General features: G+C 33.8%; 2 protein-coding genes across 3 annotated transcripts in view; one reads left to right on the top strand and one right to left on the bottom strand.

Annotated features, from left to right (window-relative positions):
* The window catches only part of LOC106875133 (cysteine-rich with EGF-like domain protein 2), a 30,662-nt gene extending 24,981 nt beyond the window's left edge, over positions 1–5,681 (top strand). For both annotated transcript variants that reach the window (XM_014923132.2, XM_014923140.2), the window contains one exon: positions 5,445–5,681. In XM_014923132.2, the coding sequence (XP_014778618.1) occupies positions 5,445–5,506 (62 nt within the window). In that variant the 3' untranslated portion in view covers positions 5,507–5,681. The remainder of the gene's footprint in view (positions 1–5,444) is intronic.
* Positions 5,682–11,414: 5,733 nt separating this feature from the next.
* LOC106875088 (protein kinase C and casein kinase substrate in neurons protein 2) overlaps positions 11,415–13,849 on the bottom strand; it is a 166,631-nt gene continuing 164,196 nt past the window's right edge. The window contains exon 12 of the mRNA XM_052972009.1: positions 11,415–12,739. Coding sequence (XP_052827969.1) covers positions 12,633–12,739 — 107 coding nt within the window. The 3' untranslated portion in view covers positions 11,415–12,632. The remainder of the gene's footprint in view (positions 12,740–13,849) is intronic.

The raw sequence follows: 13,849 nt of genomic DNA on the forward strand, positions 1-13,849 counted from the left end.
AAAGAAACCTCTATGTAGTTGCTTGATCTGCTAGATACAGCAGCAGCCGTATTTCACTCAAATTGTCCTCTACTGTTTTTTAAAAGGAAAAGAACTAATCAAAAAATGGAAATTACATTTTGTTGTCTTTAAGAAAGAAAAGAAATCGTTGGGTAAAGTAGCCCAAGGTACTCTTAAAAAGGACAAGATAGTCATGGCTGGAATGCTTTTCATCATAAATCTGTTGGATTAGTTGACCTAGGGTTAAATGACCCCCCCCCCACTACTATCAACTAAACATTTTAGATAGGTTTATTCATACAAAGACATCAAACATTTTCTGTTCATTCTTCAACCATTGTTTTTTTCAGTTTCTTTCAAAACCTCACCATCCTACTCTAACCACGAGTGGTACTCAACTCCAGTCCTCACAAGTTGCTCCAAATTCTGTGCTTCATTATCACTGACGATCTCTTCTGGTGAAAGCACATCCTTTGCAGAGCTAGGACCACATCCCAAAGACAAACTGTGAAGAAATTATAGTCCTCAATGGCTGCTGATGCCTCACAAGGCTCGAGTGGGCCCACAATGGTATATTGCACCATTATTCGAGATGGAACTGCTACTCTGCTCACTGACATCCTGTACTACATCCAGAGAAGAGCCACTCGGTTGACTGGCCTGCTACCACTTTGGCGTCTGACCCATAGATGTGCTTTTGCATTGCTACTATGATGGTCTTTGCTCTTCAGAGCTGGCTGCTGTCATACCTCCACTTCTCAGGTTCCTCGATACATTCATCCCTCCATCTCTTGGCCACCTTGTTGTGTCTCCATTTCAACCACTATTCCCAATCCTGCTTCCTCTGGAAATCTCCTCCTTGCTCATGTCTTTCCTGCAGCAGTTTTAAAGGAATATGAACAGTATCAATCTCATTAGTCTTGGAGGGCCTGCAAGGTCAATGGGCTGTTCCTTGTCCCCCAGACATAGCAAGTAAAAAGTTTGCATTGTGGAACATGTATCTGTGGTTGTGGTCATGTAGAATTCAACTTTTCTGAGGATGCATCAAATGCCATGCTGTTCTTCTGTGTTTGTTCTAAAACCATACAATTGTTTTGGTGGGAATGACCATTTATGACTAGAACTGCTATTATAATCAGTTGTAACGTTTTTGCACATTATCGGACCAATTTTAACATAGAGGACAGGATCATGTATCTCTTCTTTCTGTAATTTGCAAAGAAAATAAGTAAATTGCGGAATGGCTAAATAAAAGATTTATGCTTTCGAGTCAACACATATGCTGAGGGCTCTGTTGTATTCCATCTCTAAATGCAGGCATCAATGTCTCATCAGGTAGTGAAGCAGCTCTTTAGGTGTTTTGACCCCATCCACTGGGGGTCACCCACTGATGTATGCCACAAAACTACCACACAGCAGCATGAGCTTTGTGTCAGATGTTTGCAACTCTTGGCCAGATGTTTCTACCATCGTCTGTGTTCATTCTTGCTTCACCACTTCTTTTTCTTGAGCCAGATCTATCCCAAAGTTCTTGAGATATCTGTTTTGATAATCTCATTAACGATGTGTTCCATTTACTTACTTGTCTAGATGATGGCCTTTAATTAAGAGTCTGCTTGTCTGTGATCTCATCTGAATTGTCAAGTTATTTCATGTGTCATTACATTTATCAGGAGATAAATGGAAATAGCATGCAAAAAAAAGAAAATATCCTTTTTTTGATTCTTTAAAATCAAAGAAATTTTGTCACAACAATATATATTTATTTTTGCTGTCTCTTGCAAATGAAGTTTTTCAATTCTGCAAAACTTTTTTCAGAATTTGTCTTGAAACACTTCAGATTCATCGACCCCAAGAGCAAGAACCAAAATATTAATGCACTCCTTTACTGAAAACACATTCAAGAACCTTCATCAAAGCATCTGTGAACCTTAAGCTTATGTATTTATGTTGAGAGATGAGAGGAACACAAGATTCACCAACAGAACCAGTGGGTTGATTTGAAGTTCTTGATATTTTGTGGATGGAAAATGGCACCATACAAATTTTTAAATCCCAAACTGCTAAATAGAGTTCTGAAGTATTTGGATTACAAGAATGTTTACCTGAAGAAAATGAAGCTTTAACAGAGGAATTTTTCGTATCAAAGTGTTTAAACAATTTCCTTGTACTTATCTTTTCAACTTCACCTTAAATGAACATCTATGTTGTCATCTGGCTGCCCTTGAATCACACCTGATTGTCTCACAAAAGAAAAGACATAATGGGATGATATTATTCTAGGTATACTATGTCCGAAAAGAAAACAAAATGATCCTGGAATGCTTTTGACCAGAGCTAACCTGAGGCTAAACAACAACAACAACAAACTTATTTGGTTTTGTAGGCTCAATTTGATTGATTGATTATTCATTTACCGTTTTATTGAAGTTGGGGTATTTTGGTGAATTTGTCGATAAACCATACAAATACTCAACTGTTAAATAAAGGCTATTATTTATCACAAACAGCTCTACTGAATAACCCACAGGCTGTTTCTCATGAATGACTCTGCTGGATAATCTATATACCGCGAAGACTCATTTCATGAAATTTGGCTGAAACTGTACTCTAGTTGAGTACAAAAAGGCTTCCTTCAGAGAGAAATGTATTATTTTCTAGTGAAAAATACATTGAGAGCAATGATAGTGAGGAAAATGAATTCCTTGTTTTCACTCTTTCCAAAATAGTTCTTCAGCAGTTTTAGTGAACATCTCATCTCAGCCTCGAAACCTCAGACTTGTCTTCTAACAGCAAATTTATTCCACTTGTGAAGTTTTTTTTTTACTTCACCAGTACAGACTATTGCTTGCATCTTATTGATTCACTCAGTCCTCTGGTAAGGATTGGATGTTTTCCTGATCTTAGGAGCTGGCTGTAAATGATTAACCAATCCAATACTGACCTAATCAAATATACAGCCTTTAGTAATTTCTTGTGTGGTATGGGTGTACGGATATGGAATTTGGTTTGTAGCCATGTTGTTTTGGGTTCCATCCCTCTGTGTGGTACCTCAGGTTGTGTCTTTCTACCATTGCCTTGTGTTAACCAATACCCCGTGGCTGAAAATCTGTAAATGGGAACCTATCTTTGTGAGTGCGTTCACCTTGATATTGCATTATGGTACATTTGTCCGCTGCTTGTGTAATCAATATATTCCATTGCTCTGGTTTTGTGTGAAGACTTGTAGAATATAAATATCTTACTTAAAAAATGGTGGAGGGCATTCAGCTTCAATAAGTCTCATCCAACTCATGCTAACATGGGGATATAAAAACAATGATGATGGATAAAATATGATTGGCAACATTAGTCATTTTTTTTTTTGGTAATTGATCACAGCAGGAACCATGTAGCATTAAGGAGGTGGTTATGGTGAGTGACAGAATAATTGGGTATTAATAAAAGAATATTGTATGACTTTCTAATTTACATTTGACGGATATTTCTCCTCCTCTTTGTTGTTAACACAACATTTCAGTTGATATACCCTCCAGCCTTCATCAGGTGTCTTGGGGAAATTTTGAACCGGGTTCTCCTTCCTAAGGTATTTTTCAGTGTTATTATTATAATTATTCAGGTCACTGCCTGGAATCAAACTCGGAATCTTGGGGTTAGTAGCCTGTGCTCTTAATCACTATGCCATATGCCTGTGGTTAAGAGTGCAGGCTACTAACCCCAAGATTCCGAGTTCAATTCCAGGCAGTGACTTGAATAATGATAATAATAATAATAATAATAGCATCAAAAAATACCTTAGGAATGAGAACCCAGGTTCAAAATTTCCCCAAGACACCTGATGAAGGCTGGAGGGGTATATCAGCTGAAACGTTGTGTTACCAACAAACAAGATGAGGACAAATATTCGTCAAATGGAAATAATGTACATAATTCCTCATCTCTTAAATATAGAACTGAACTTTCTAATTAATACTCAATTACTCAGGGTGGGAGCAAGTGATGTGTTGTAGCAAACTGATGAGGTGAATTGTATGTTATTTTGTGATAAAATTCTTCTCCTTAGCAATGGAAACTGTTTATTACTTTTATTGTATTTTAGTTCAAATAACTTTCACAGTAATCTTATTAATGTTAGAGTCAAGCATCCTTTTTGTTGTTTTCCATTTTCTGTAAATGTATCTGATGCTGACAAATAACTATTACCTCCCCTCTCCAAAAACAAAATCTTTTTAATGTGAAAATATTTTTTTCTACTCTAGGTACAAGGCCCGAAATTTTTGGGGAGGGGGCCAGTCGATTAGATCATCCTCAGTATGCAACTGATACTTAATTTATCGACCCTGAAAGGATGAAAGGCAAAGTTGACCTCGGTGGAATTTGAACTCAGAACGTAAAGACAGACAAAATACCGCTAAGCATTTTGCCTGGCATGCTGACGTTTATGCCAGCTCCCTACCTTTTTAATATGAAAATATTAATCAAGGTAGCAAACTGGCAGAATCGGTTGCATGCCAGACAAAATGCGGAGTTGAAATTCTGCCGAGGTTGACTTTGCCTTTCAGGGCTGATAAAATAAGTACCAATTATGTACTGGGGTCGATGTAATTGACTTTATGGCTTTGTGCCGTGATTTTGATGATTTGCAATGTGATTTTTTAAAAAGTGTTTTCAATTGTGTTTTTGCACTAACTTTAAAATGATTCCATTCTGTTGTAATGTTTCACCACTAATCAAGGTAAAAAAAAAAAGTCAAATATTAGATGTTATTTATATGAAAAAAATAATAAATTAAAAAACAAAAGACATTTATTGTGGTTAATTAAAAACTGTGATATTTCTAATGAGTAAACAAAAAACAAAACAAATTAATCTCATTTCCGTTTATAACTAAACTGTGAGCAATCCATTGCTGTTGACCAGAATGACAGAATCTATTTAGTTTGTATGAGACCTGTTCTCCTCAAAAGGAAATTAGATTTGGGAGGGTTAAAAAAATGAATTTAATATGAAACGGACCCTGAGTTCTGAAAAACTAGAAAAAAAGAGTATGTAGTATCATTAATGGCTCCCTAAAGAAAAATTCTGTTTTAATAAATATATTGAAATATAACAGGATGTATATACCACTCATGGGTAATGGTGCTTCATATTTTTACATCAAATATATAGCAAATTCAATATCGGATATGCTAATAATATTTGTCCTCCCCATTTTAATAATGCTTGTCAAATCAAATAAATAAAACCAATGCAATTAAATTAATGGGTTCTAAGCTTTGGCACTAAACTTGTCAAAGGTTTGAGAAATTTGAAATTTACACCTAGCATGTTAAATCAACATCATTTGGGCTTCAGGCTGGTTTTTAAAAATTTATTTCATTTCTTAATTGTATTACTTTGTTCCCAAACTAAGTCTTATAATTGTTTTTCTTCTTTTCTTTTAGAAAGTGAACGAGTCACCAGTGCCACAGTCCCAGAAGATCCCCTTCCCAAAGTCGAACTATGATAGAGAATATCAACTTGGCTGGCAAAACAAAAACTAAAACAAAACAAAAAAAATTAAATTTTCAATAAATAATTTTTATACTAAAATAAAAACAAATTTAAAAAAAAAATCAACAACTAAAACTCCTTTTCTGAAAGATTAAAACCAAAGAATGTTCCTAGCTTTTGATCAACAACCACGATCTTATTTGTGGGACACAGTTTGTTTTTTATACTTTGATCTTTGAGATTTTCAATTATTCAATTCCAAGTGAGTTACGAAAGCCTCTGTTGGTCATCTGTCTTGCATCTCTATACCTGGATAAAGGCCTGTTGTTATTATTATGTTTAGAAGACTGGCATTTTCCCATATGTGCAAGTTTATCCTCTCCATGGCACTGATGTTGTTGAAGGGAAAGGCCACAGCTCGGGCCAGTGTCATTGCATCTGTTGCTGTTAAAATACAAAAGGGCAGAACAGACAAACTGCAAGGCATCCTGTTGGTCACTCCAATATTTCCGTCTATCCACCATCTTTGATTGGTACTTTTTTGTCAACTCTGAAATAATAAACTGGCTTTGACAGGGTTTGAATTCAAAGCACATACAGTTGGGTGAAACAACTGCCATAAGACATGTCTGTCAATGCTAGCAACTTTCAGTTTGCTTCCTTTTCTTTCTGCTCATAGAATTTCAAGATATTGGTTTCAAATTTTGCACAAGGCCTGCAAATTCGGGAGAGGCGCGGGGGATGGTCAATTACATCAACACCCCACCCCACCCCCAGTACTCAACTGGGACTTATTTTACCGATCCCGAAAAGGATAAAAAGCAAAGTTGAACTCAGAACAAAGACGCTGAGCATTTTTGTCCTTCGTGCTAACGATTCTGCCAGCTCGCCGCATACGTATAAACATCCTAAGTAAATATCTGATAAGTATTCATCGGATTAAATGAGATTAATCTTTAAAACATAGAAACTCCAATACTGATTCGCTTTCACCCACAAAAGGGGAGATTACTCTTCATACACCAAAGAGCGCCATTTTTTCTTAGTCACAATTGTTTGATTACGAAGTTAGCTTCACAACCATCTATGTTCAGGTTCAATCCCACTGCATGGCACCCTGAGCAAATGTCCTTTATTACAGTCTCGGGCCATCATCATATGTGCAAGTGAAATTGGTATATGGAACCCGAAAAGAAGCTTTTATATTCTTTCATTGTACGTTCGTCTTTTCCATGATAGCATGGATCAGGTTTATATATTACTGAATCGTTATTTTTACAGCCAGATGCATCTTTGGGAACTCTTCCCTGATTTTCGAATAAGATCTCTTTGAAGACGTAAAGCGAACGGACGATTTGTAGACAGAAGTCACAACAACATCACTCGTAACTTTCACAGGGCGCAAATGTAAACAAACACTTCTTTTTTTGAAGTTTTGTCAACCAAGTTCACTCACAAGCTTTGGTTGACCCAGGGTTGTAGGAGACACTTGCCCAAAGTGCCATGCAGCGGCACTGAATTCAAAATCCGCTGAGGTCAACATTGGCGTCGTTAAAATAAGTCGTATTCGACTTGCCCCTTCCCTCAAAATTGCCAGCCTAGTATCATAATCAGAACAAAAACATTACTCAAAGAGGAGAGAGAGATGTTTCGGTTTGCATTTTCCAGTAAAACTTTCGATATGGAGGGACCAGCTGAATGAGAAAAAGATACTTTCTTTAGAAAACAGGTTTAATGTTGGTGACAAGAGCATCTGGTTGTAGAAAATCTGTTTTGACAAGTTTCATCCAACTCATGCCAGCATGGAAAAATGAATGTAAAACAGAACTAATGAATGATAACCTGTTTATATTAGTGACCTGTAGGGATAACATTTCTTTATGAAACAATAATATATTACCATATATATCAAATGTTTTTATAAATCAATACTGTGTTCTATCATCGTTTAACGTCCGCTTTCCATGCTAGCATGGGTTGGACGATTTGACTGAGGAATGGTGAACCAGAAAGCTGCACCAGGCTCCAATCTGATCTGGCAGAGTTTCTAAAACTGGATGCCCTTCCTAACGCCAACCACTCCGAGAGTGTAGTGGGTGCTTTTTACATGCCACCAGCACAGGAGCCAGTCAGTTATATATATAAGCACAAATAAAGGTTACAAACCTCATTCAGAGATAGCAAAATCCTTTGAAAGTACTGGTTATTTACTGCTACAAAGAATGTTGGACATTACAGTTAATACACAACTGCAAGGTAACTATATAAACCGTGGTTTATACATATTTGTATTTTATGTATATTTAGTATTAACTGTAATGTCAAATACACTTTGTTGAGAAGACTCCTCTGTTGATGCCAGTCCATCACAGGGTTAACCCCTCCAGCTGCCTTGGGTAGTTTTTGGCAGATTGGATTGAGGCAATGTGAAATGAAGTGTCGTGTACAAAGACAGAACAGGATGCCTGGTTCAAAAATCAAACTCTCAACATTATGACTGTTTAACAAAAGAGAGATGAAAATAACACAGCACAAAACAGAAAATCAGTCAAATTGATTCAGATTTATTGACATTAAAACCATGTGTGTGTGTACGCGCGCACACACACACGACAGAAGAAAAAAAAAAATAGTAACCAAAGAATGGTAGCAGATAACTATTAATGGAAATAACTGAATATTTGACTAATTGCAAAAGGAAGAGAGGGTGGGGTGTTGATTGTAAATGTAGTCCAGACAATTGGACAACTGACAAAAGGTGCCAATTCTTGGCTAATAATTTCGAATTAATGCAAAAGTTTGAGAAAGTTACAAATACTAGCAACGAAAGATTGAAAATGAAAATATTTTAGAGTTATATTAAATGGAGGCAAGCTGCACATCACTGATTTTCATAAAAACTGATGCTTTTAGCCATAAAATATGGTTTAAAATGGTCGTATTTCTTAAAAGCCACTTCACAATTTCACAGAAATCAGAAAATATATGGATAGGAATCATTGCCATAAGAAGTTAGAAAGATTTCTTCAGAGACTTTGAAGAAATGCGACTGAAAAACACAAGTGGAGAGAACACTTTGTTCATCCTTCATGCTGTAATTTACCCGTTTAACAGAAGTCTGTCTCCAGCTTACAGACTCATTATGCCAGAGATTACCCAAGTTTCCAGACTGTGGAAAGTACATAATCTTGCATAATGTTTTTCCTTTTTAATATATTTATGTCGTGGTGAAATTTGGAAGGGTTAGTTTTTCAAGAAGAAACACACACAATGGTTCTATTGAACTATTATTATTCTATTTGTTTAACCAATTTACCAAATTAACTGGTTGCTTAATCAATCAATCAATCAACTGATTTGTCATATTTTCATCATCGTTTGCCATGGCATCAACGACATACCTACCCCAAAATTTGTCTCATTAACTCCTTTGCTTTCATTTTTCTTAATTTAAAAATTTTTTTGAGGGAAATACATGTTCATTTTCAAAAATTTATTACGTAGTAATACAAAATATACTTACTACTCAATATAAGATATATGTAATAGTAGTTTTATTACACAAAACATAGAAATAATATCAATAGCTAGTAACCATAAGGTTTAGATAACAAGTTTTTCTTTCTGTTTGATAAACTGATTGCATACACAATAAAAGAAAGGTTGGAGAAATGCTTTACATGTTATAACAAATATTTAGGTTGTTAGAATTGCACAAAAGTTTCGATAGAAATATCAAATTAATTATTAAGATAATTGTCAAAATAGCTATGTATACAACACTTCCATCCCAGTGGGTTTTAATCCTAACTTTTCAAAGATCAACAAATTCATTGTTGTTCATAAAATTTCAGAATCTGTCCAAGAGAAATTTGGTATTTCCTTGATTAAGAGACAAAGATGCATTTCTCTGCGATTATTGCAGAAGGAACAATTTGTTCTTTGGATGAGTAATTTTTTTTTTTTATTTCATTTATTTCAACACATATAATAATATTGATTTCAAATTTTGGCACAATGCCAGCAATTTTGGAGGATGGGGTAAGCCCATTACATTGACCACCTCCCCAGTACACAACTGGTACTTATTTTATCAACCCCGAAAGGATGAAAGGCACAGCTGACTTTGACATAATTTGAACTCAGAACACGAAGATGGACAAATTAATAAGCATTTCATCAGGAATGCTAATGATTCTGCCAGCGCGCCACCTTGGTAAGAAATATTAAGAGTTATATGCATACAATAATATTGATTGGCTGGCAATATCAGACATATTTATACACACAGAATCAAACATTTCCCCCACTACAAAGCCACATAAAAATATCAAGTGTATTCTCAAGCATGCTAATTTTTTTCCATTTTCTTTTTTTAATACAAAATATATTTGGAAAATAGAGGTGCATCTTTTACGCCAGCAGATACAGTAAATCAATATGTGCAACATTTTAATCTTCAGAATCAGATCACTCTCTTCATTATACAACACTTAGTAGTCACAACCCTGGTTACTTAGATCTTTTTGTATAATTTGTTTTATAAATTTAGATACTAAGATCATCAATAAATCAATAATTATATATTACAACTTAATAATTGAATAATTCTGAAAGTATCACACCTACATTTCCCTTCAATTGTTTTTTATCTCTGCTGTTTCATTTATCATCAGATGAATTTCTAAACTGCAAATAATTGCTAATTATAATATATATATATTAATGAATCTTTTCTTTGTACAGAAATATATATTGAAGATAAATATGCTCATTTAATGTATATGTTTTTGCATCGTAATTCTTTTCTTCTTCTTATTATTATAACCAAAAGGATCGATTCTTGAGGAGTCTACATACCTTCACAGTCGTTTTTTCTGCTATTTTGGTGATGATTTTTTGAGTTAGCTTACCAATTATTTTTGTTGGTAGTTAATTTATAATATATTGATATATATATATATTACAAAATCAATTTCCATACTATTTTAAGAAAATCTATTATAATATTTTGTTTGAATTTATAAAATAAATAAGTAAATAAACAAAGGCTAATAGTAATAAAAGTGGGTGATGGAGTGACTAAATTTGCACCGAAGAGAAATCATGGAATAGCAAAATATACAAGGGAGATAACTATAACTCCATTCAATACTGACGGGAGATTTTGGCTGAAAGAAAAATCTGGGGAGATTTCAGAAATTCTCTTGTCGGCTCCATAGTAAAATGATATTAAAAAAAGAGGGAAAAATAGGTGGAGGTAATGTTCGAGACAGTAGTGTGGGTAAAATATTTTAAATAATATAAACTAAACTGATGAAATTAAATTTCGTTTTAAACTCTTTAACAGTTAAGTTTAAAAAAAAAAGCATTCACCAATGGAAGTAGAGTGTAATTTTAACAGATTGCTTAATTAATATCTACTTCTGAATAATTAGGTTGTGTGTTGATTATTAAGGTTCCACTAAATGAAGAGGAAAGAAAGATATGAAAAACATATAGCAATATTTCAAAGGAAAACAAAAACAAACAAAAAGCTTATATAGCTTCAGATAATATTGGTTTCATATTTTGGCACAAGGCCAGCAATGTTGAGGATGAAAAGCAAAGTTGACCTTGGCGGAATTTGAACTCGGAACATAGGGACAAATGAAATGCGTCTCAGCATATGGCTTGGCTTGTTAATAGTTCTGCCACTTTGCCGTCTTATAGCTTCAGATAACAGAAAATAAAAATCAAAATATGAACTTTTGTATTTTCGTGACAAAAATACTAGTAATCTATCAACAACGAGGCTGTCTTTGGGAATTGAAAAGTAGTGGTTCGCACTTTCTGTGTGCAAAGACAAGAAGGATTTTAATTAACATAATCAGCTACAATTAATTAAATGAAGTTTAAAAAAAAAAAAAAAAAGACATAGATTGATAAAATACCATTTATTGCTCAGCTAACTTTTGTTTCATCTTTTTTTTGTAAAGCCCATCCATTAAAATGTGTAGAGTTTTAGGATAACAGTGTGAAGGAGTTTTGCAGAATAATTAATTATATTGCAGTTCAAGGTTTTTTTTTTTTCTTTCTTTCTTGTTTGTTTGTTTCCAACAATTACTCTTATATCATTAATCTCAACCATTGTAGAATAATCTGCTTTGCTAGGAGATTTAGACTTCCAGTATTGCAATCTAACTTGTATTAATTTCTATGGCAATTAATCTGTAAATTGTACCTTCATCATCATCATCTGTATTAGCAAGACAGTTAAGCTACTTCTGTATATAATCTGTATTACTAACATAACAAAAATGAAAATGGAGAAATTTTTAACAACTTTATTGCTATATATATATAGATATATAGCAATATAGATATATCATACACGCATTCACATGCACGCATACATATATGCATAAATATATATATATACATATATATATATAGACACACACAAACATATATATACATACATGCATATATATACACACACACGCACTTATATATATCTATGTAAACTTACATGTATACATACAGACAAGCATACACAGATATATGCAAACTTATATATACACATACACACACATGCATACATACATATAAAATTCTGTTTAATATTCCCCTACCCCCTTGAACAATGTATACCATGTAGAAGTTTACTGTAGTTGGACTGTTTGGACTAAATGTAGTGACCTTTCTGCCAATAATCTAATAGGAAACCATCAATAACTGATTGAAGGTGAAATCAATTCTAAATTGGTTTACAATTCATAGGGATTACATCTTGAACTCTGTTCAATGTCGTACAAACCAATTTGATTATCATTAAAAACAGACTCAGTGGGAATATTGAACATAAGGTCCAATACTGGACTAAAGTCACAAGGAATCTGTCACTTTTTGACTGTGTTGATGTGTGAGTGTGTGTGTGTGTGTGTGTGAAAAGTTAAGCTATAGATATGGTTGTTGCACAATAAATCTTCAGACAAGGGAAGCTATAATTGGTACCATGAGAAGGATTATACAGATATTCAATGTTAATGTGTAATTTTTTTTTTTTTTTTCCAGTTTTGATATTATACTCCAGGTCAGGGCAAAAAAGGTCTTGTGTGATAATAAAAGGGCTATATTAGCGTATTATCTAAGTGTTTTCACAGTGGTTCCACATAGGTGGCTGGGTAGAGGCCTACTCGACCGTCTTTGCGTCCTTTGCACCACCCCAATTCATCAGGATCAGAAAGTTTAGTGAACATTTCACCTAGAAAAATTTAAAATGAGAAAGATTAGTTTGGAGACAGACATTTAAAAACAAACCCTAACACACCTTGTGTTATAATTTTCATAAATATGTATTTCTTTAAATATCTATAGAATACATACATAGACAGACACACATATACAGTTTCTCTCTCTCTCTCTCTCTCTCTCTTGCGACAGACACACAGCTGAGATATTTGATATTTCTATTAAAAGTAAAATTACAGATTTAAAATAGAATTAAATTATATAGAAAATAATTTAAAGAAAAAAAAAAAAAGTTAAAAAAAAAAAACTAGTAATTTAACTGTGGCTGTGAAGTTACTTGAAAATTTATACATTTTTTTTCTTTCTAATTTATTTTTGAAAAGCTACAAGTAGATTTAATTAATTAAGAGCTAGTGAAAATTACATAATGTCAGTAATCAAATTAAGAAAAAGGAAATAACTAAGGTTTTAAAGAGAAGATTGGAAGACATGCGTAAACTGGTGGGTCAATAACTGCATGCTTCAAAACTCCAATCCAGACCAGTTTGTCATCTAGTAATGTAAAGTATTAAGAAAAAATAAAAAGTGGTATTATTTTATATGAGGGAGGTAAAAAAAAAAATGCCACAATATAAATGATGGATTTTTAACTAATGAATGAGTAGGTTGAAAAGACACTGAAACAATAAATAGGTGATGAAGAAGGAAAATGATATATTTTAGTGCTGGGTTTCAGTGAAAGGAAGCTACATTGCAAATTAGGCAAGGTTTTGAGGTATCAGGAAAGTAGATGAGAAAGAATGTCCTGTAGCTTCATATTCAGCAACTGTAATATCTCAATTCTAGATTCTAAGGCTTTGTTCTGTTATAACCAAATATGGTGTGAAGAGATACAAACAAGAAGGAAAATATAATCTGTCTTCTCCCAGACAGTTTTTTACTTTTAAGTCACCCACAGTTCAAAAGCTTAAAACTCTAGTAGGGTTATCCAAAACCCCTTCTAATCACTGAAGTAATGATTTACTAGAGTATCGTATACAATAACTGAAGAATATAAGTTCTGTCTATTCCATGAGAACAATTTAGCATTACCGTAGCAGCATCACACTGCATCATTCTGTGA

The sequence above is a fragment of the Octopus bimaculoides genome, chromosome 11 (assembly GCF_001194135.2).
Source record: "Octopus bimaculoides isolate UCB-OBI-ISO-001 chromosome 11, ASM119413v2, whole genome shotgun sequence".
Classification (NCBI taxonomy): domain Eukaryota; kingdom Metazoa; phylum Mollusca; class Cephalopoda; order Octopoda; family Octopodidae; genus Octopus; species Octopus bimaculoides.